At 49.5% G+C, this 20,583-nt stretch overlaps 1 protein-coding gene across 2 annotated transcripts in view; it reads right to left on the reverse strand.

Annotated features, from left to right (window-relative positions):
• The window catches only part of DDX43 (DEAD-box helicase 43), a 156,528-nt gene that overhangs the window by 57,065 nt on the left and 78,880 nt on the right, over positions 1-20,583 (reverse strand). For both annotated transcript variants that reach the window (XR_012751422.1, XM_075338438.1), the window contains exons 13-16: positions 13,693-13,802; positions 9,511-9,649; positions 8,427-8,514; positions 661-774 (exon numbers count right to left, since the gene is read on the reverse strand). Coding sequence is in view for 1 of the 2 variants with exons in the window: in XM_075338438.1 (XP_075194553.1) it covers positions 664-774; positions 8,427-8,514; positions 9,511-9,649; positions 13,693-13,802 (448 nt within the window). In the remaining variant the exon portion in view is untranslated. The remainder of the gene's footprint in view (positions 1-660; positions 775-8,426; positions 8,515-9,510; positions 9,650-13,692; positions 13,803-20,583) is intronic.

Raw genomic sequence — 20,583 nt, forward strand, 5'->3', positions numbered from 1 at the left:
CTGGGTTGATAAATCTCCAGGACAAAAAGTTTAGTAGGTGGATGCTGGAAGAACATTTTCTATCCAAATGAGCGCAAGATAGAACGAGTATAAGGAAAGATTTAAAGGGGTTGTCTAATATTAGAAATCCAGACAGTCATGTTTTACGTTTGGTATTGGAGCGGAGCTGCACTACAGCACACAACTTGGGCTCTTGCACTTTGCCGACAAGAGGGGTCGCGGAGGCTTGTGGGATCCAGATCTCCATGCCAGGATCTCACAACACACAAGTTTATGTGGCATTACAATTTTGGCCATTTTTTCTAATTTACATAATTAGTAAAAACAACAAACAAAATTTGCTACTGCCCATTGTTTTATATGACAAGGGCAGCATGACACAAAATACAGCCATTGAATACCCAATGTCTAATTGCACCAATATTGGACCATCTTGCTATTGCAGGGAGGAGGAGGGGAAAAAAAAACAAAACAGTGAGTGACAGCTGAAATATAAGTTTAGCCTAATAGTCCTAGTCTACATTTTCTCTTGGCCAATTTTTCGAAGGAATGCAGCCATTTCACCAATTACACCTAGGACGAGAGTGATGCTAGAAATTCACAATGGGAACATGCAAGAGAGCATACATTAGATAGCCGTTATCACAATGGAGGTCATACCTATCAGTAGTCACGCCATCTGCCTCTTCGAGGGATCATGTTTCTTTCTCCATCTTTTTTCTTCTTAAACTGGGCATACCTTTCAGCCATATCAATCAGCTCCTGTGGAACTTCCTAATAAAACACACAATGGCATAAAATAAATGTTATATTCTTAATACATCACTTAACTAGTGAATAAGGGAATTTATTTTCAGGAAAAAAAAAAAATAAAAATAAAAAAAACTCTTGTGTTTGCTGTCTTTTCCAACACCAACCACCACAAGTGTTGACTTTGGCCTGGTCATGCTGCCTTGATTATGGGCAGCATTATTTTGTGACAGGTTCACACAGCATATAAGGTTTCACTTTTAAAAGGAAACCAGTCACCAGATTTGGGGCCTATAATCTGCAGCCACCACCAGTGGGCTCCTATATACAGCAAACAAGCCGCTGTGTAGAACATAAACACTTTATAATACTCACCTAGGAGGTTGCTCCGGTGCAGACTGGTTAAATTGGTAGCACCGTTCTCCGGGACCTGCGCCTCCTCTTTCGGTCATCTTTGTTCTCCTTCTTCTGAAGCCAGTGTGCATGACGCGTCCTACATCATACACACTCGCCGGCACTGAGGTCCTGAGCAGGCGCACTTTGATCTGCCCTGCTCAGGGCAGATCAAAGTATTGTAGTGCGCCTGCGCAGGACCTCAGTACCGGCCTGTGTGTATGACGCCGGCTTCAGAAGAAGGAGAACAAAGATGGCCGAAAGAGGAGGTGCAGGTCCCGGAGAACTAAGTGTGAAGAGAGAATCTTGGGAGGCAGAGGCTCAGGAAGTGTTCTGTCAGGCCAAGAGCAATTATTGTCCAATTTGAATATGGATAAAAGCGCTCATTTCTCATGAATGCAGCAACAGATCGGCGATGTAAAGAAGGGAATTTTGTTTACTTACCGTAAATTCCTTTTCTTCTAGCTCCTATTGGGAGACCCAGACAATTGGGGTGTATAGCTTCTGCCTCCGGAGGCCACACAAAGTATTACACTTAAAAGTGTAAACCCCTCCCCTCTGCCTATACACCCCCCCCGTGCATCACGGGCTCCTCAGTTTTGGTGCAAAAGCAGGAAGGAGGAAACTTATAAATTGGTCTAAGGTAAATTCAATCCGAAGGATGTTCGGAGAACTGAAACCATGAACCCAGAACAATTCAACATGAACAACATGTGTACACAAAAGAACAACAGCCCGAAGGGAACAGGGGCGGGTGCTCGGTCTCCCAATAGGAGCTAGAAGAAAAGGAATTTACGGTAAGTAAACAAAATTCCCTTCTTCTTTGTCGCTCCATTGGGAGACCCAGACAATTGGGACGTCCAAAAGCAGTCCCTGGGTGGGTAATGAATACCTCGGTAATAGAGCCGTAAAACGGCCCCTTCCTACAGGTGGGCAACCGCCGCCTGAAGGACTCGCCTACCTAGGCTGGCATCTGCCGAAGCGTAGGTATGCACCTGATAGTGTTTCGTGAAAGTGTGCAGACTCGACCAGGTAGCCGCCTGACACACCTGCTGAGCCGTAGCCTGGTGCCGCAATGCCCAGGACGCACCCACGGCTCTGGTAGAATGGGCTTTCAGCCCTGAAGGAACCTGAAGCCCAGAAGAACGGTAGGCTTCAAGAATTGGTTCCTTGATCCACCGAGCCAAGGTTGACTTGGAAGCCTGCGACCCTTTACGCTGGCCAGCGACAAGGACAAAGAGCGCATCCGAGCGGCGCCGTACGAGAAATGTAGAGTCTAAGTGCTCTCACAAGATCTAACAAGTGCAAATCCTTTTCACATTGGTGAACTGGATGAGGGCAAAAAGAAGGTAAGGAGATATCCTGATTGAGATGAAAAGGGGATACCACCTTAGGGAGAAATTCCGGAACCGGACGCAGAACCACCTTGTCCTGGTGAAACACCAGGAAGGGGGCTTTGCATGACAGAGCTGCGAACTCAGACACTCTCCGAAGTGATGTGACTGCCACTAGGAAGACCACCTTCTGCGAAAGGCGTGAAAGAGAAATATCTCTCATTGGCTCGAAAGGTGGTTTCTGAAGGGCCATTAGCACCCTGTTCAGATCCCAGGGTTCTAGCGGACGCTTGTAAGGAGGGAATATGTGGCAAACTCCCTGCAGGAACGTGCGGACCTGCGGAAGCCTGGCTAGACGCTTTTGAAAAAACACCCAGAGCGCCGAGACTTGTCCCTTAATAGAGCCGAGAGACAAACCCTTTTCCATTCCGGATTGAAGGAAGGACAGAAAAGTGGGCAAGGCAAATGGCCAGGGAGTAAAACCCTGATCAGAGCACCAGGATAAGAAGATCCTCCACGTCCTGTGGTAGATCTTGGCGGACGTTGGTTTCCTGGCCTGTCTCATAGTGGCAATGACCTCTTGAGATAACCCTGAAGACGCTAGGATCCAGGACTCAATGGCCACACAGTCAGGTTGAGGGCCGCAGAATTCAGGTGGAAAAATGGCCCTTGAGACAGTAAGTCTGGACGGTCTGGTAGTGCCCACGGTTGACCCACTGTGAGATGCCACAGATCCGGGTACCACGACCTCCTCGGCCAATCTGGGGCGATGAGGATGGCGCGGCGGCAGTCGGACCTGATCTTGCGTAATACTCTGGGCAGTAGTGCCAGAGGAGGAAATACATAAGGCAGCCGAAACTGCGACCAATCCTGAACTAATGCGTCTGCCGCCAGAGCTCTGTGATCTTGAGACCGTGCCATGAATGCCGGGACCTTGTTGTTGTGCCGGGACGCCATTAGATCGACGTCCGGCGTTCCCCAGCGGCAACAGATCTCTTGAAACACGTCCGGGTGAAGAGACCATTCCCCTGCGTCCATGCCCTGGCGACTGAGAAAGTCTGCTTCCCAGTTTTCTACGCCCGGGATGTGAACTGCGGAGATGGTGGAGGCTGTGGCTTCCACCCACAGCAGAATCCGCCGAACTTCCTGGAAGGCTTGCCGACTGCGTGTGCCGCCTTGGTGGTTGATGTATGCCACCACCGTGGCGTTGTCCGACTGAATTCGGATCTGCCTGCCTTCCAGCCACGGCTGGAACGCCTTTAGGGCTAGATACACTGCCCTTATCTCCAGAACATTGATCTGAAGGGAGGACTCTGGCTGAGTCCAGGTACCCTGAGCCCTGTGGTGGAGGAAGACCGCTCCCCACCCTGACAGACTCGCGTCCGTCGTGACCACAGCCCAGGATGGGGGTAGGAATGATTTCCCCTTCGACAAAGAAGTGGGAAGAAGCCACCACTGAAGGGAGGCCTTGGCTGCCCGAGAAAGGGAGACGTTCCTGTCGAGGGACGTCGACTTCCTGTCCCATTTGCGGAGAATGTCCCATTGAAGTGGACGCAGATGAAACTGCGCAAATGGAACTGCCTCCATTGCTGCCACCATCTTCCCTAGGAAGTGCATGAGGCGCCTCAAGGGGTGCGACTGGGCTCGAAGGAGAGATTGCACCCCTGTCCGTAGTGAACGCTGTTTGTCCAGCGGAAGTTTCACTATCGCTGAGAGAGTATGAAACTCCATCCCGAGATATGTCAGCGATTGGGTCGGTGTCAATTTTGACTTTGGGAAATTGATGATCCACCCGAATCTCTGGAGAGTCTCCAGAGCAATGTTCAGGCTGTGTTGGCATGCCACCCGAGAGGGGGCCTTGACAAGGAGATCGTCTAAGTAAGGGATCACCGAGTGTCCCTGAGAGTGTAGGACTGCTACCACTGTTGCCATGACCTTGGTGAAGACCCGTGGGGCTGTCGCCAGGCCGAAAGGCAGCACCACGAACTGAAGGTGTTCGTCCCCGATGGCGAAACGCAGGAAGCGCTGATGCTCTGGTGCAATCGGTACGTGGAGATAAGCATCCCTGATGTCGATTGATGCTAGGAAGTCTCCTTGGGACATCGAGGCTATGACGGAGCGGAGAGATTCCATCCGGAACCGCCTGGTTTTCACGTGTTTGTTAAGCAGTTTGAGGTCCAGAACGGGACGGAAAGATCCGTCCTTTTTTGGCACCACAAACAAGTTGGAGTAAAAACCGTGACCCCATTGCTGAAGGGGAACAGGGATCACCACTCCTTCTGCTTTCAGAGTGCTCACCGCCTGAAGAAGAGCATCGGCTCGCTCAGGGGGCGGAGATGTTCTGAAGAAACGAGTCGGAGGACGAGAGCGGAACTCTATCCTGTAACCGTGAGACAGAATGTCTCTCACCCATCGGTCTTGGACATGTGGCAACCAGGCGTCGCAAAAGCGGGAGAGCCTGCCACCGACCAAGGATGCGGTTTGGGGAGGCCGAAAGTCATGAGGAGGCCGCTTTGGGAGCGGTTCCTCCGGCGGTCTTTTTAGGACGTGACTTAGACCGCCATGAATCAGAGTTCCTCTGACCCTTCTGTGGCCTGTTGGACGAGGAGAATTGAGACCTGGCTGCGGGCCGAAAGGACCGAAACCTCGATTGTACCTTCCGTTGTTGAGGTCTGTTTGGTTTGGACTGGGGTAAGGACGAGTCCTTTCCCTTGGATTGTTTAATGATTTCATCCAATTGCTCGCCAAACAGGCGGTCGCCAGAAAATGGCAAACCGGTTAAGAACTTTTTGGAAGCAGAGTCTGCCGTCCATTCACGTAGCCACATGGCTCTGCGGACTGCCACCGAATTGGCGGATGCTACCGCCGTACGGCTCGCAGAGTCCAGGACAGCGTTCATGGCGTAGGACGCAAACGCCGACGCCTGAGAGGTTAAGGACACAACCTGCGGAGTAGAGGCACGTGTGACTGCATTAATCTCAGACTGACAAGCTGAGATAGCTTGGAGTGCCCATACGGCTGCGAATGCCGGAGCAAAGGACGCGCCGATAGCTTCATAGATGGATTTCATCAGGAGCTCTATCTGCCTGTCAGTGGCATCCTTGAGTGATGCACCGTCTGCCACTGCAACTATGGATCTAGCCGCCAGTCTGGAGATTGGAGGATCCACCTTGGGACACTGAGCCCAACCCTTGACTACGTCAGGGGGGAAGGGATAACGCGTGTCATTAAGGCGCTTAGTAAAGCGCTTATCTGGAAAAGCTCGGTGTTTCTGGACTGTATCTCTGAAGTCGGAGTGATCAAGAAACGCACTCCGTGTACGTTTGGGAAACCTAAAATGGAATTTCTCCTGCTGAGAAGCTGACTCCTCAATCTGAGGAGTTGGAGGAGAAAGATCCAACACCTGATTGATGGACGCTATAAGGTCGTTTACTATGGCGTCCCCTTCAGGTGTATCAAGGTTGAGAGCGGCGTCAGAATCAGAGCCCTGATCTGCCACCTCCGCTTCATCCTCCAGAGAGTCCTCATGCTGAGACCCTGAACACTGTGATGAAGTCGAGGGAAGCTCCCGGCGAGCCCGCTTAGCCGGTCTGGGACTGCGGTCCGTGTCAGAGTCCTCACCGTGGGACCTATGAGTCGCCCCAGGAGCACTTTGCTGCGCCGACCGAGGGGGGCCTGAGGGAAAAGGTTCAACAGTGCCCGGGGCCTGTGTTACAGGTCTGGACTGCAAAGCTTCTAGTATTTTAGCAGACCATTTAGCCATAGACTCAGAAAGTTTGTCAGCGAATACTGCAAACTCTGTCCCTGTCACCTGGACAGTGGCAGCAGGTGGTTCCACGTGGGCCGAGGGTCCCACCAGTGGCAGAGGCTCCGGCTGAGTGAGTGTCACAGGGGCCGAGCATTGCACACAATGAGGGTAGGTGGAACCTGCAGGTAGCATAGCCGCACATGAGGTACAGGTTGCAAAGTAAGCCTGTGCCTTGGCACCTTTGCTTTTTGCGGACGACATGCTGTTTTCTCCTCTTAGAGCAATCAGAGAGGGTATATAGCCAAAGCACTAGTGCGGCCGTACAGAGTAAATGTATACAATATAATCATATAAATATACACTTCGGCACCCAGGGGGGCAAGCACCTAGTAACAGGTGCGGCTTACCGACCGCCCTCAGCGTTTGTGTGACCACCAGATTCCCTGCCTGTGCCTCCCAGAGCTGTGGAGCTCGTCTCTGAAGTTCTCCAGCGTCAGAAGTGCTGATAGGAATGGCTGCCAGCGTTCTGAGAGGAGGAGGGAGCCGTGGGCGTGCCTTAGAAAGTGCGGGAATCTGGTGCCCCACGGTGCTCAGTGAGGGGGGAGGAGGATACTAAGTATGCTCCAGCCCTCAGCGCTGACGTCCAGTGCAGCATCCCGCCCTTACCCCTGACTGGCAGGCCCGGGGGCGGGAATATGCGGTACTAGGCTGCAAAAGCCGGGGACTAAAGTTATAAGCGCGGCCGGCAAACAAGCGCGGTCAGCGCGGTAGTCCCGGCGCACAAACACAACCAGCAGCTGCTGCAGCGTCCATTAGACAGGCGCTCTATGCGCCGTCCCCAAGGGGACACAGAGTACCTCAGAGGAGCAGGGCCTGTCCCTGACGATACCCGGTCTCCTGTCCAGCAGATTCCCCCAGGGGCTGCGGAGGGAGCACGGTCCCAGTGCCTGGTGACCGATTAGGATCCCACTTCACCCAGAGCCCCTAAGGGATGGGGAAGGAAAACAGCATGTGGCTCCAGCCTTTGTACCCGCAATGGGTACCTCAACCTTAACAACACCGCCGACCAGAGTGGGGTGAGAAGGGAGCATGCCGGGGGCCCCGTTATGGGCCCTCTTTTCTTCCATCCGATATAATCAGCAGCTGCTGCTGACTAAATTGTGGAGCTTGCGTGCATGTGTGCCTCCTTCAACACAAAGCATAAAAACTGAGGAGCCCGTGATGCACGGGGGGGTGTATAGGCAGAGGGGAGGGGTTTACACTTTTAAGTGTAATACTTTGTGTGGCCTCCGGAGGCAGAAGCTATACACCCCAATTGTCTGGGTCTCCCAATGGAGCGACAAAGAAAAGGTGTTGACAAGCACGTCTTATATGCAGTCTGGGGTGTGATCTTACAAACAAATTATCTTTAAGGCCAGTGTCACACTTGCGAGTGAGTAGTGTGAGAATCAAATCAGTCTTTGGCATGGACTGCCACTCTCCGGACAAGAGTGTGCAGCTGCATGTACTTCCATGCAGCTGCACGCTCCTGTCCAGAGGAGACTCCATTTTCGTGCGAGTAACTCGCAAGTGTAACTTCAGCCTAAACTAACAATTTTTTTAACCAATAATTTTTTTTTTTTTTTACATATCATAACAAACATGAGATAGACATTAATCACAATTGGGTCATAATAACATTGTGTTCTTTTGTGTTATCTCTCTTTAAACTATAAATCAAGAACCTTGAACTTCGCTAGCCCAAAATACCAATTTTATTACTAACAGCATGTCCAAATACAAACAGTTTGTACATATTTCTTTATGTCTGAAGTGGTTGTCTTTCTTACAACAATAAGGCTATGTGCACATGCTGCGTTTTTTGACGCTGCGTTTTTGGCAAAACGCGGCAAAAAACGCATGCGTTTTTACCGCGATTTGGTGCGTTTTTGGCCTCTGCGTTTTTCCAATGCATTGCATGGGGGGAAAACGCAGAAAAACGCAGGAAAGAATTGACATGTCCATTTTTTTTTTTAAGCTCAAAATCGCATCTTAAAAAAAAAAAAAGTTGTGTGCGGACAGCAAAAACGAAAACTCAGACTTTGCTGGGGAAGCAAAGTCATGCAGTTTTGAGGCCAAAAATGCACTCGAAAAACACGCAAAAACGCAGTGAAAAATGCACTGTGTGAACTTGCCCTAAAAGTAATTGAAAAGTAACTTACCTGGTTTGCCCGTTCCAAAATGGTTATCAGCTCTCCTGCCACTCTCCAGTCGTTCCTAGTCACCAAAGTTATGGATTCACCAAAGCGACTAAAGATAAAACGAGAAATCAAACTGGCTGATTCCAGGACTGTAGGATTAGGAGACATGCAGACTTCTACTTTAGTCACAGCTATTCTGCTTATGCCCCCCGAAGAAGCAACGCAGCGAAACGCGTTGGGGCTTCCTTCTCCACACCGGACCTCTGCCTGGGCACTTGCCTTTACTGTGCACTTTATTATGGGTAAGTAGCAATGCTTCCGTGGTATCTTCTATGACTCCCTTTGCATTTAACAGGGAGCATTGCTATATTTCCCTGTGCTTTTCTAATTAATATGGCAGAGACCCTTGGTCTGGGAATCAGTTTCTGGGATCCATCTCCTGCACTTTATGACCTTTTATTATGATCACCCTATGTATTGTCTCCTTGTGTAATTTTGACTATTTAATAAATATAACTACATTTTGATACGCATAAGGGACTTTATGTCTTTTATTTACATCATGATTGGCCCGTTAAGACTCCTTTTTCTCCTTCTTGATTATATGTATTCTTGGCGTGGCCTTTTAAGATTGTGTTTTACTCCATCTGATATCCCTAAATTCTGTTTTATATATACACCATAAACATGTATGCAAAGCTATGCCATACAATTCCATACATTGCCTACTGATACACATTAAATCTAAAACTGAGCAATACGCATTTTTATTATCATTAGGTATTCACCTTGTAATGAAAAGCTTAAGTCAGTTAATTATGCTAATGAATATTGGGAGGAAAAAAAACCCCAAAACAAAAAAAAAAAAAAAAAAAAAAAAAAAAATAGTAAAAGGATGTAGTGTGAACGTAGCCATGCGCGTGTATACAGCTGCTGGCCTATAGTAATAAATTGGGGCACTATGTTAGTTTTACACAAATTGTAACAGATACGACCAATTCCACTGTAGCCTTCACCATGTCATATTCCCATGTTACAATTTCATAGTGAAAAAATAGGCTAACTTTATAAAGGGAATAGTTTCTACAATCCATCATCTACTTACCCAGCCCGTCCTGTACGACCCACTCTGTGGACATACTCTTCAATGTTACGTGGAAAATCAAAGTTGAAAACATGGGTAATGTCATGCACATCCAATCCACGAGAAGCTAAGTCAGTAGCTATTAATATTCTGACTCTCCCTAAAATGAAAAAAAAAAAAGTTACCCATACAAGATCACAACAAAACCGGTTTCTCAGAGTGAATCTAAGACGTGTTCGCGGGACAGTCACGATTGTGGGGGGAATAGGGAGAGGACCACTATAAGATAGGATATAGACGTCCTATCCTAATCATTAGGTCTTTTATGAGAAAAATTTCAGCTAACCTGGTTACAAGTGTAACTTTCACCCCTTCCCATCTAAACCCTTTAAATTCTATCTTTCAAGAGCTGTAACTTTACTTAGGCATTACCGTCTAATGAATTAAACCCCCCATCTTTAATCTGATCCTGAGATCACTATACATATACAGCAAGTCTGGAGTGCGTATGTGGAGGGATTCAGGAGCTATAACAGCACTTAAAGGGAACCTGTCATCAGAAATTTCGCCCAAAAGCTAAAAGATTCCCCCTCTGCAGCTCCTGGGCTGCATTCTAGGAAGGTCCCTGTTATTATTGTGCCCCATGTGAGACCAAAATAAAGCCTTTATAAAGTTCTACCTTTTTGTATGCAGCTTCTGTAAATGTGTCACGGGGGCGGGCTCTCTGCTGTCCGTTATTCTGCCTCCTGGTCCTGTATGCCGCCCCCATCGCTCCTTTCCATATCTGATGCACCGCCCACTGCTCCAGCCATCCCCGCGCATGCCCAGTGCCAGTCTCACAGGACTGAGCAGTGTGACCGCTGGTGACGTGTGCGCAGGCAAGTGATTATGGGCGGGACTGTGACTGTTATCAGCAAGTACCCGCCCATAATCTCGTGAGCGCGCAAACCTCTCCAGCATTCACACTGAGCTCAGTGTAGATGCTAGACTGTATGGGCTGCTTCCAGGGATGACGTCCGTTTGTCATGTGATAGTATTTTGAACACGCCCCTATCACATGACAAAGGGACGTCATCCCTGGAAGCAGCCCATACAGTCTAGCATCTACACTGAGCTCAGTGTGAATGCTGGAGAGGTTTGCGCGCTCACGAGATTATGGGCGGGTACTTGCTGATAACAGTCACAGTCCCGCCCATAATCACTTGCCTGCGCACATGTCACCAGCGGTCACACTGCTCAGTCCTGTGAGACTGGCACTGGGCATGCGCGGGGATGGCTGGAGCAGTGGGCGGTGCATCAGATATGGAAAGGAGCGATGGGGGCGGCATACAGGACCAGGAGGCAGAATAACGGACGGCAGAGAGCCCGCCCCCGTGACACATTTACAGAAGCTGCATACAAAAAGGTAGAACTTTATAAAGGCTTTATTTTGGTCTCACATGGGGCACAATAATAACAGGGACCTTCCTAGAATGCAGCCCAGGAGCTGCAGAGGGGGAATCTTTTAGCTTTTGGGCGAAATTTCTGATGACAGGTTCCCTTTAATGACAGCGACATTCTAGTGGTGCAATGATGAGACAGTTACTTGCGCTCATTGATTAACCCTTACTCCCCCTGTGATGGGTTTGCGTTGTACCAATGTATTACCAATGAAGCCCCCAACTTGGTATTTCTACATCTGAGTTTTATAGGTGTTTGTTATTGTCACAATGGCTCTGCAGGACTTCCAGCTGAGAGCAGTGGAGCTTGGCTAATGGTAATATGTAGTGGTATCAGCATGTAGTTCTATCTTTGGAGCTGCACTAGAGGCGCAGTCACAAACCCGTCCCACCAAGGCTCTGTATGGAATATGGACCATAGGCTTATGTTTTATGGTCTATTATATAAAAGGCACAGGGAGCAGACAGGAAACAATGGTGGATCTGCAGTCAGTAGGTACCACTTTAATGTGTTTACCATCGGCAGTGGACACGAGTGGAAGGTGAGGATCCAGGAGAGTAAAGAAAAGGCTTCTGGCAAATGTAGTTTGCCAGTCTGAATTGATGGTCAACTTCAGCCAAAGCAGTGAGGAAGTGATGGCCTTCTCTCCCCCACCGCCCCCTCCCCTCAACATTGGGCTGACAACCATTTTATGGGTTACCCACTCCTTGTTACATTAAAAGGATGTCTTACATGACAGACCAGGAAAAGTACCTATGTTTTTTTGCCCCCTTGAGCAGAAGTCAGATGGCTTAAAAGACATAAGGAAAGGAATAAGGGACATATATTGGTTCTTAAGAAAAAAATACTAAAGTTAGAATAGAGTGGCCTATAAATGTTATGCACTTAAAGGGAATCGGTCACCCTTTTGTGTTTGTGGTTTTTTTTAGTTATTAATATGGGCACTCGGGTGGTATAGAGGTGAAATTAACAAAATGTGTATGCTAGTTTTGGAAAAATTCTCTTTTATATCTTTTATCTCCAGAGCTATGGAGGAGGGGGGGATGTTACCCAGAAGATAAGCCTTCCTCCAGTCTTCATTATCCCCAATTTCTCCTCCTCTTTGTGGCCAGAAATCCCACGTCTGTGTATTCCTCTTGCTCGCTCTACCCTGCACAAAGCCAAGATGAAGTCTGTGCCCACAGAAGGGCGACAAAGTACAAAGGGAGAGACGGCAGGTATAATGCTCAGACACGGGATTCCAGCCACGCTGCTGACATCACAGGCACATACTAAAAGGAGGAGGAGAAATTGGGGATAACGAAGACACTGTCCTTCGACCCGAATCTGTATGCCCAAATTAATAACTAATAAAACCACAAAAGGGTGACAGATGCAGTTTAACGCCACAAGGAAAAAAAAAAACAACAAAAAGAAAAAAAACCTAAGGTCCCACCAATTCAAACAATTTTTGCAGTCTTGCAGCAGCCAACAAAATGTAGTTTTTGATTTTTTTTCCCGCATTACACCATATTTTGTTAGACTGATCTTTTACCAAACCTTGCATTACCAGATGTGTATTTATTTTTTTTATTTTATATTTTTAATGGGGGGAAAATTCTGGGATTTGCGCTTCTATATTTTTACATTTTCTAATGTATATATTAGTCCCCTTAGAGGACTAGTACCTGCAATCATATGATCGCTTGTACTATACACAGCAAAACTAAAAGTACTGCTGTGTATAGTGAAAAATCATGCTGCGGGCTGCCTTTCACCGGAGTGCAGTCATAACCGCCACCCTCTGCAGATCCCTAGGCAACCCATCGACGCCCCGCAATAGCATCAGAGAGCGACAGTGGTATTTAAAACAGGTTAAACAGCCACTGGTAAAGATCTGCTCCATGCAAGGTTAGAGGCAGAGGATTGCTGAATATCACAGCCATTATCTGCCAAGAAATATGTGGGCTCACAAGCCAGTGCTACCTTCATTATACTAGTGTTTTGTATGCAAGTCTTAATGTCCTTTATTCCAAAAAGTGCAGTTTTCTGGGTAAACTTGTTAAAAGTTACAAACTATATTTCATGGCATTAACCCAATCAAATATCTGTAATACCTTCAAAACAGACATGTATTACTACAAAACTATCTAACCTTAGACTCATTAAAAGTACACTGATAAGTGTGAAGTGAGGATTCAAAACGGTTGTCCAGGTTTGACACATAACTCTGCAATCAATACAAGTATACGAAGCCGTGCATGTCTAGTTGGAATGTGGCCGGAAACCCGCATATCACATACGTGCAGTCACAAGACTGCCTGGTCTCACTGCCTAGCACTGGAAAATCCTGACAGCGAGCGGATTCACAAATTTGCAGTCACAAAGCGACTGTGCCAAACCTGGACAACCCCTTCAGGAGTTTCAGGAGAGTGGGAAAATTTACTAAGGTTAATGAACCAGAATTATAGTGCAATTTGCACTAAACGATAGTTCTACACACCATGCCCATTCATTAGGTGTTTAATCACTTTGTGTCTGATTCAACAAGGGGCATAGCTTAACATGGATATATGGAGTGGTGTAATGTGCAACTAGCACACGTCTAGGCCAGCTAACTGGACAGTCTAACGATGCATCAGAACAAAAGGCCACAGTTAATAAAAATGTATAGTTTGTAAATTCTTAGTTCTATCAAGCAACCTACCTATTGTGATCATTTTACTTTTTTTTGGGGGGGTGGGGGGGGGGATATTCGTAATTAATGCATGCAATGTAACTCACCAGTCTTAAAGTCGTCTAGTGCTTCCTCTCGATCACATTGTTCTCTATTACCGTGTAAAGACTGAACATTGAGTCCTTGAAGGCACAAGTCACTTGCTAAGTGGTCAGCCCTGAAAGTGAATGAAAAGGCATTTATATATTATATATAATGAGCACTGCATGCTCAGGCAAGTAGGGAGAGAAAATATACAGTACATTGAGAATAGAAAACCAGTTTCTATGATCCTTGTATGAAAAGAAAAAAAAAAAAAAAAAAAAAAAAAAAAAAAAAAAGAATTTTGTTTACTTACCGTAAATTCTTTTTCTTATAGTTCCGTCTTGGGAGACCCAGACCTTGGGTGTTTAGCTTCTGCCTCCGGAGGACACACAAAGTACTACACCTAAAAGTGTAGCTCCTCCCTCTGAGCTTATACACCCCCTGGTGAGCCAGTCCCAGCCAGTTTAGTGCAAAAGCTGAAGGAGAATAGCCACCCACAAGTAGAACAGGACAAGAGCCGGAACAACCGGAAACTCTGTCCATGACAACAGCCGGTGAAAACACACGGAACAAAGAAATTGCCAACAGGCAACAGGGAGGGAGCTGGGTCTCCCAAGACGGAACTATAAGAAAAAGAATTTACGGTAAGTAAACAAAATTCTCTTTTTCTTTATCGTTCCTTTGGGAGACGTTCCAAAGCAGTCCCTGGGTGGGAAATAAACAGAAAAACTAAGAAGTAGGCAAAACCTAACTTCACAAATGGGCGACCGCCGCCTGAAGGATGCGTCTGCCCAAGCTCGCATCTGCCGAAGCATGAGCATGCACTTGATGGTGCTTCGAGAAGGTATACAGGCTAGCCCAAGTGGCAGCCTGACAGACTTGTTGAGCCATAGCCTGGTGCCTAAAAGCCCAAGAGGCACCGACAGCTCTGGTCGAGTGTGCTTTGATCCCCGGCGGGGGAGGCGCCTGCGTACTCTGGTAGGCGTCCGAAATGGTCGACCTAATCCAACGGGCTAAGGTCGGCTTAGAAGCAGGGAGGCCCTTGCGCCGACCTGTAGTTAGCACAAAAAGAGAGGTGCACCGCCTAAGCGCAGCAGTGCGAGACACATAGATCCGGAGAGCACGCACCAGATCTAGAGTATGTAGAGCTTTTTCAAAGCGATGAACAGGGGCCGGACAGAAGGAAGGTAAGGTAATGTCCTGGTTAAGTTGGAAGGAAGAGACCACCTTAGGAAGAAAGTCCGGAGTCGGACGGAGAACCACCTTGTCTTGTTGAAAGACTAAAAAAGGTGACTCCGAGGAGAGCGCAGCCAAATCAGAGACTCTCCTGAGAGAAGTTATGGCAACCAGAAAGGCCACTTTCTGTGAAAGACGATATAAAGAAACCTCCCTAAGAGGCTCAAAGGGGGGTTTCTGCAAGACCGTGAGAACCAAGTTAAGGTCCCAGGGGTCCAAGGGCCGCCGGTAAGGCGGAATGATGTGAGACGCGCCCTGCATGAAGGTGCGGACCTGAGCCAGCCGAGCGAGACGCCGCTGGAACAGAACTGACAGAGCCGAAACTTGTCCCTTGAGAGAGTTGAGGGACAGTCCTAGCTGCAGACCGGACTGTAGAAAAGACAGAAGGGTCGGCAAGGAGAATGGCCAAGGAGGATGGCCAGTAGAACGACACCAGGACAGAAAAATTTTCCAAGTCCTGTGATAGATCTTAGCGGAGGAAGACTTACGGGCCAGAGTCATAGTGGAGATGACTTCAGGGGGAATACCAGAAGCCGTCAAAATCCCGGACTAAAGAGCCACGCCGTCAATTTGAGGGCCGCAGAATTCGGGAGGAAAAACGGACCTTGCGAGAGTAGGTCTGGACGGTCCGGGAGATGCCACGGCATCTCTACGGACAGTTGGAGCAGGTCCGGATACCAAGCTCGCCTGGGCCAGTCCGGTGCAATGAGGATGACTCGACGACCCTCCATTCTGATCTTGCGCAGGACTCTGGGCAAGAGAGCTAGAGGGGGAAACACGTAGGACAGATGAAACTGGGACCAGTCCTGAACCAGAGCGTCCACGGCGAAGGCCTGAGGATCGTGGGAGCGAGCCACGTAAACAGGAACTTTGTTGTTGTGACGGAACGCCATTAGGTCCACGTCCGGAGTGCCCCATTTGCGGCAGATCGACTGAAATACTGCCGGGTGCAGGGACCACTCGCCACCGTCCACGCTTTGACGGCTGAGGTAATCTGCCTCCCAGTTGTCCACGCCTGGGATGTGGACCTGGAGTCTTCCGCCCATTGAAGAATGCGTTGAACCTCCATCATTGCCAGGCGGCTGCGTGTCCCGCCTTGATGATTGATGTAGGCAACCGCTGTCGCGTTGTCTGACTGGACTCGAATGTGCCTGCCCGCGAGCAGGTGGTGAAAAGCTAGGAGAGCTAGAAGCACAGCTCTGGTTTCCAGCACATTGATTGAAAGGGCTGACTCGGACGGAGTGTAAGTGCCCTGTGCTCTGTGGTGGAGACATACCGCTCCCCAGTCGGAGAGACTGGCATCCGTGGTGAGAATCACCCAGGACGGGGCCAGAAAGGAGCGCCCTTGGGACAGGGGCCGAAGCCACCACTGAAGAGAGCTCCTGGTCTGTGGCGACAGAGCCACTAACTTGTGTAAGGAGGAAGGCCACTTGTCCCAACAGCGGAGAATGTCCAGCTGCAGGGGGCGCAGGTGGAACTGGGCAAAGGGAAAGGCCTCCATGAACGCCACCATTTGACCCAGCACCTGCATCAGACGCCTGAGGGTATAACGGCGGGGCCTCAGGAGAGAGCGCACCGCCAACTGGAGCGACAGCTGTTTGTTTAAGGGCAACTTCACAAGTGCCGGCAAAGTCTCGAACTGCATGCCTAGGTACGTGAGACTCTGGGTCGGAGTCAGAGTGGATTTGGGAAGATTGACAAGCCACCCGAATTGGGATAGAGTTGCGAGAGTGAGCGAAACACTCCGCTGACAGTCTGCGCTGGACGGAGCCTTGACTAGAAGGTCGTCCAGGTAAGGGAGCACTGCCAACCCCTGGAGGTGCAGAACCGCAATCACTGCTGCCATGACCTTGGTGAATACCCGAGGGGCCGTGGCTAACCCGAAGGGGAGAGCCACGAATTGGAAATGATCTTCTATTGCAAAGCGTAGCCAACGCTGGTGTGAAACTGCAATTGGCACATGTAGATAGGCATCTCTGATGTCGATGGACGCTAGGAAATCCCCTTGGGTCATTGAGGCAATGACTGATCGCAGAGACTCCATGCGAAAGTGCCGCACCCGAACATGCTTGTTGAGAAGCTTGAGATCCAGGATGGGCCGGAAGGTACCGTCCTTTTTGGGAACTAGGAAGAGGTTTGAGTAAAAACCTCTGAACCATTCCCGGGCGGGAACTGGTACAATTACTCCATTGGCCTGCAAGGCTGCCAAGGCCTGTGAGAAGGCGTCGGCCTTGGAGCAGGGGGGAGTTGAGAGAAAAAAATCTGTTTGGCGGGCTGGAAGAAAATTCTATCCTGTAGCCGTGAGAGATGATATCTCTCACCCACTGATCGGAGACTTGTTGAAACCAAGCGTCGCCAAACTGGAAGAGCCTGCCACCGACTAAGGACGTTGCTGGAGCGGGCAGAGAGTCAGGAGGAGGCTGCCTTAGTGAACCTCCTGCGGTCTTCTGAGGACGCGCTTTTGGGCGCCAGTTGGATTTCTGGTCCTTAGCTGAGTTAGCGGACGAGGCGGAGGGCTTAGAGGACGACCAGTTGGAGGAATGAAAGGAGCGAAACCTCGACTGATTCCTACCCAGGGCAGGTTTCCTGGTCTTGGTTTGTGGCATGGAAGTACTCTTCTCGCCAGTAGCTTCTTTAATAATTTCATCCAGCTGTTCACCGAACAGCCGGGAACCAGCAAAGGGGAGCCCAGCAAGGTACTTCTTGGAAGAAGCATCTGCCTTCCACTCTCGAAGCCACAAGATCCTGCGGATAACGAGGGAATTAGCCGAAGCCACCGCAGTGCGGTGAGCAGGCTCTAGCATGGCAGACATGGCATAAGATGAAAAAGCTGAAGCCTGAGAAGTTAAGGCAACCATCTCGGGCATAGATTCCCTGGTGAGGGAATGCATCTCCTCCAGAGAAGCAGAGATGGTTTTGAGGGCCCACACTGCTGCAAAAGTTGGGGAAAACGCGGCCCCCGCCGCTTCATACACGGATTTGGCCAGAAGGTCAATCTGACGGTCAGTGGCATCCCTAAGGCAAGTGCCATCAGCCACCAACACAACGGTCCGGGCTGAGAGCCTAGACACCGGTGGGTCTACCTTTGGGAAGTGAGCCCACTCCTTGACCACCTCAGGTGGAAAGGGAAACCGGTCATCAGAACCAAGCTTTGGGAAGCGTTTGTCAGGACAGGCGCTGGGTTTGGTCACAGCGGCCTGAAAACTGGAGTGGTTAAAGAACACACTCTTTACTCTCTTAGGTGAGGTAAACTGGTGCTTTTCTGCCAGAGAGGGTTGCTCCTCCGATATTGGCGGATTGAGATCCAGTACAGAATTAATGGAAGCAATCAAGTCACCAAGTTCTGAGTCACCCTCGGAAAGATCAATGGGACACATGGAGTTAGCCTCCGAGCCCCCTGTAAAGGCATCCTCCTCATCCTGCAAGTCAGCTCTTGAATCAGAACCGCGGGATGAGGAGGGAGGGGAAACCCTGCGGCGCCTCTTAGGAGGACGGGGCCTATGCCCTGATGATGAATCCTCTGTGAGCTCCGGTGGACGGAGGTCAGAGGATAGGGATCCTAACAGACCCTTAGCAAGAGCATTAGAGGCACCCTGTGAAGGGGGCTGATGCATATTCATCAAAGTCCTGGACAGAAGTCCCATGGACTCAGCAAATGACTGAGATAGACCTAGATAAGGACTCTACCCAGGCTGGGGGTTCAGCCACAAATGCAGAAGCAGCCTGAGAGACCACTGGGGGTGAGACTTCAGGCTGTGGCACCTCCAAGTTAGAGCAGACATCACAATGTGGATAGGTGCTCGGTTCAGGCAGCAGGAGCTTACATGCAGCGCACACAGTATAAAGCCTAGTAGCCTTGCTCCTCGTGTGAGACATGCTGCTGGAGTGGGGACAACTTCTATAAGAGAATGAACCCCAGGGAGTATATACAGAGGTCCACAGCCAGAGACCGGCTGTGGCTTACCAGACCGCTGGAAGCGGTGTTGTGTGCCCTCCAGATCCCGAAGCCCGGACCCCCAATGCACAGCACCTCAGCAGGGATGCAGAGTGCAGGATGGCCCAGCGCAGAGTGAACGCTGTCCAAGAAAATGGCCGCCGGCGCGAAGAGAGGGGGCGGGACAGGGGGCGTCCCTGTAGAAAGGCGGGATCTGGAGGGCCATAGAGACCTGCAGGGGAGGAGTCCCTCACAAGCAGTGGGGAGTGTCCCTCCCCTGTGCAGGACGGCCGCCGGGAGGAGCCGTGCCTGTCCCTCTGCATAAGTGACATGCGAGGGCAGGTTACAGAAACTAGGCCTCCGGCGAAGCCGGGGCCTAAATTTGAGCAGCGAGGCCGACGCGCAGGTACCATCGGCGCGGTTCTCGGGCGAAAGCCGGAGAACCCGCCGGAAATGCCAAAAACAAGTACAGCAAACACACTATCCCCATACAATAAAGGACAGAGACCCCCAACATATGAACGTCTCCGGTACTTAGCTGCTGAGACGCAGGGCCAGGTCCCTGGGGATGAGTGCTCCGATCCAGCAGAGTCCTGAAGGGGCTGTGGACGGAGACCGGTCTCCTGCCAGGCATGAAGACCGCGCTGGCTCCCACTTCAATCCAGAGCCCAGGAGGGATGGTGAAGGAGCACGGCATGTAAGGCTCCAGCCTTGGAAATCAACCTTACAACACCACCGACACAGTGGGGTGAGAAGGGACATGCCGGGAGTCCAGACGTGGACCCGCATTTCTTCAATCTCTTTCCAAAAAGCAAAAAAATCAGATGAGAATGCATGTGTGGATGTATGCCTCCTGAACAGAAAGCGATAAAACTGGCTGGGACTGGCTCACCAGGGGGTGTATAAGCTCAGAGGGAGGAGCTACACTTTTAAGTGTAGTACTTTGTGTGTCCTCCGGAGGCAGAAGCTAAACACCCAAGGTCTGGGTCTCCCAAAGGAACGATAAAGAAAATATATATATAATTGCAGCATGCCGCAATTGGCAGCATATATTGGATGACTTGACAATAGTTTCAGCTATTTTTTTTCTCCAGCGCTTTTCCTATGAGAATGCATTAAAAAAGAAAACCAACAAAAAAAGGATGAAAAACGAACGTTTTTTTCTGCAGTGTTTTTTCTTACCAAGAGATGCAGTTTTTTTGTGCAGGAAATCTGCAGCCACTCATACACATAATGTACGCTAGAGTGAGTGCTCAGAAATAATTGATGGTACAGGATGCTATGAGCCAGTGCTAAATTTTAGCCATTATGTTGAATAATGGCAGTAAATCTGCCCGCTTGTTCAGGATGCACACTGAGGTAATCTGTATGGTCTGTGGAGTAAAACCTTTATCATCATTACTTGTTCCCAGGGACATACATGAGACATGCATCAGTCAGTTCGGACCAACAGAATGATTGCAAAGCCAAGGCTGTGTGCTCTCTACGCTCAATTTGGATCTGTAGCATCAGAACACAGTCACTGAAACGGTCCAGATCTAGCCACCTTCAGACCAGTAATTTCAAGCACTATAGTAAGGCTATGTGCGCACGTTGCATAATTACATGCAGTTACGCTGCGCTTTGTAGCGCAGCATAACTGCATGCATCCTCTGCATAATCTATGAAGATTATGCAGGAGCCGTGCGCACGTGGCGTCTTAGAGCGCAGTGCTTTGGCTGCTGCCCGAAGCGCGCGTTCTAAG

Source organism: Anomaloglossus baeobatrachus, chromosome 3 (genome assembly GCF_048569485.1).
Source record: "Anomaloglossus baeobatrachus isolate aAnoBae1 chromosome 3, aAnoBae1.hap1, whole genome shotgun sequence".
Taxonomy (NCBI): domain Eukaryota; kingdom Metazoa; phylum Chordata; class Amphibia; order Anura; family Aromobatidae; genus Anomaloglossus; species Anomaloglossus baeobatrachus.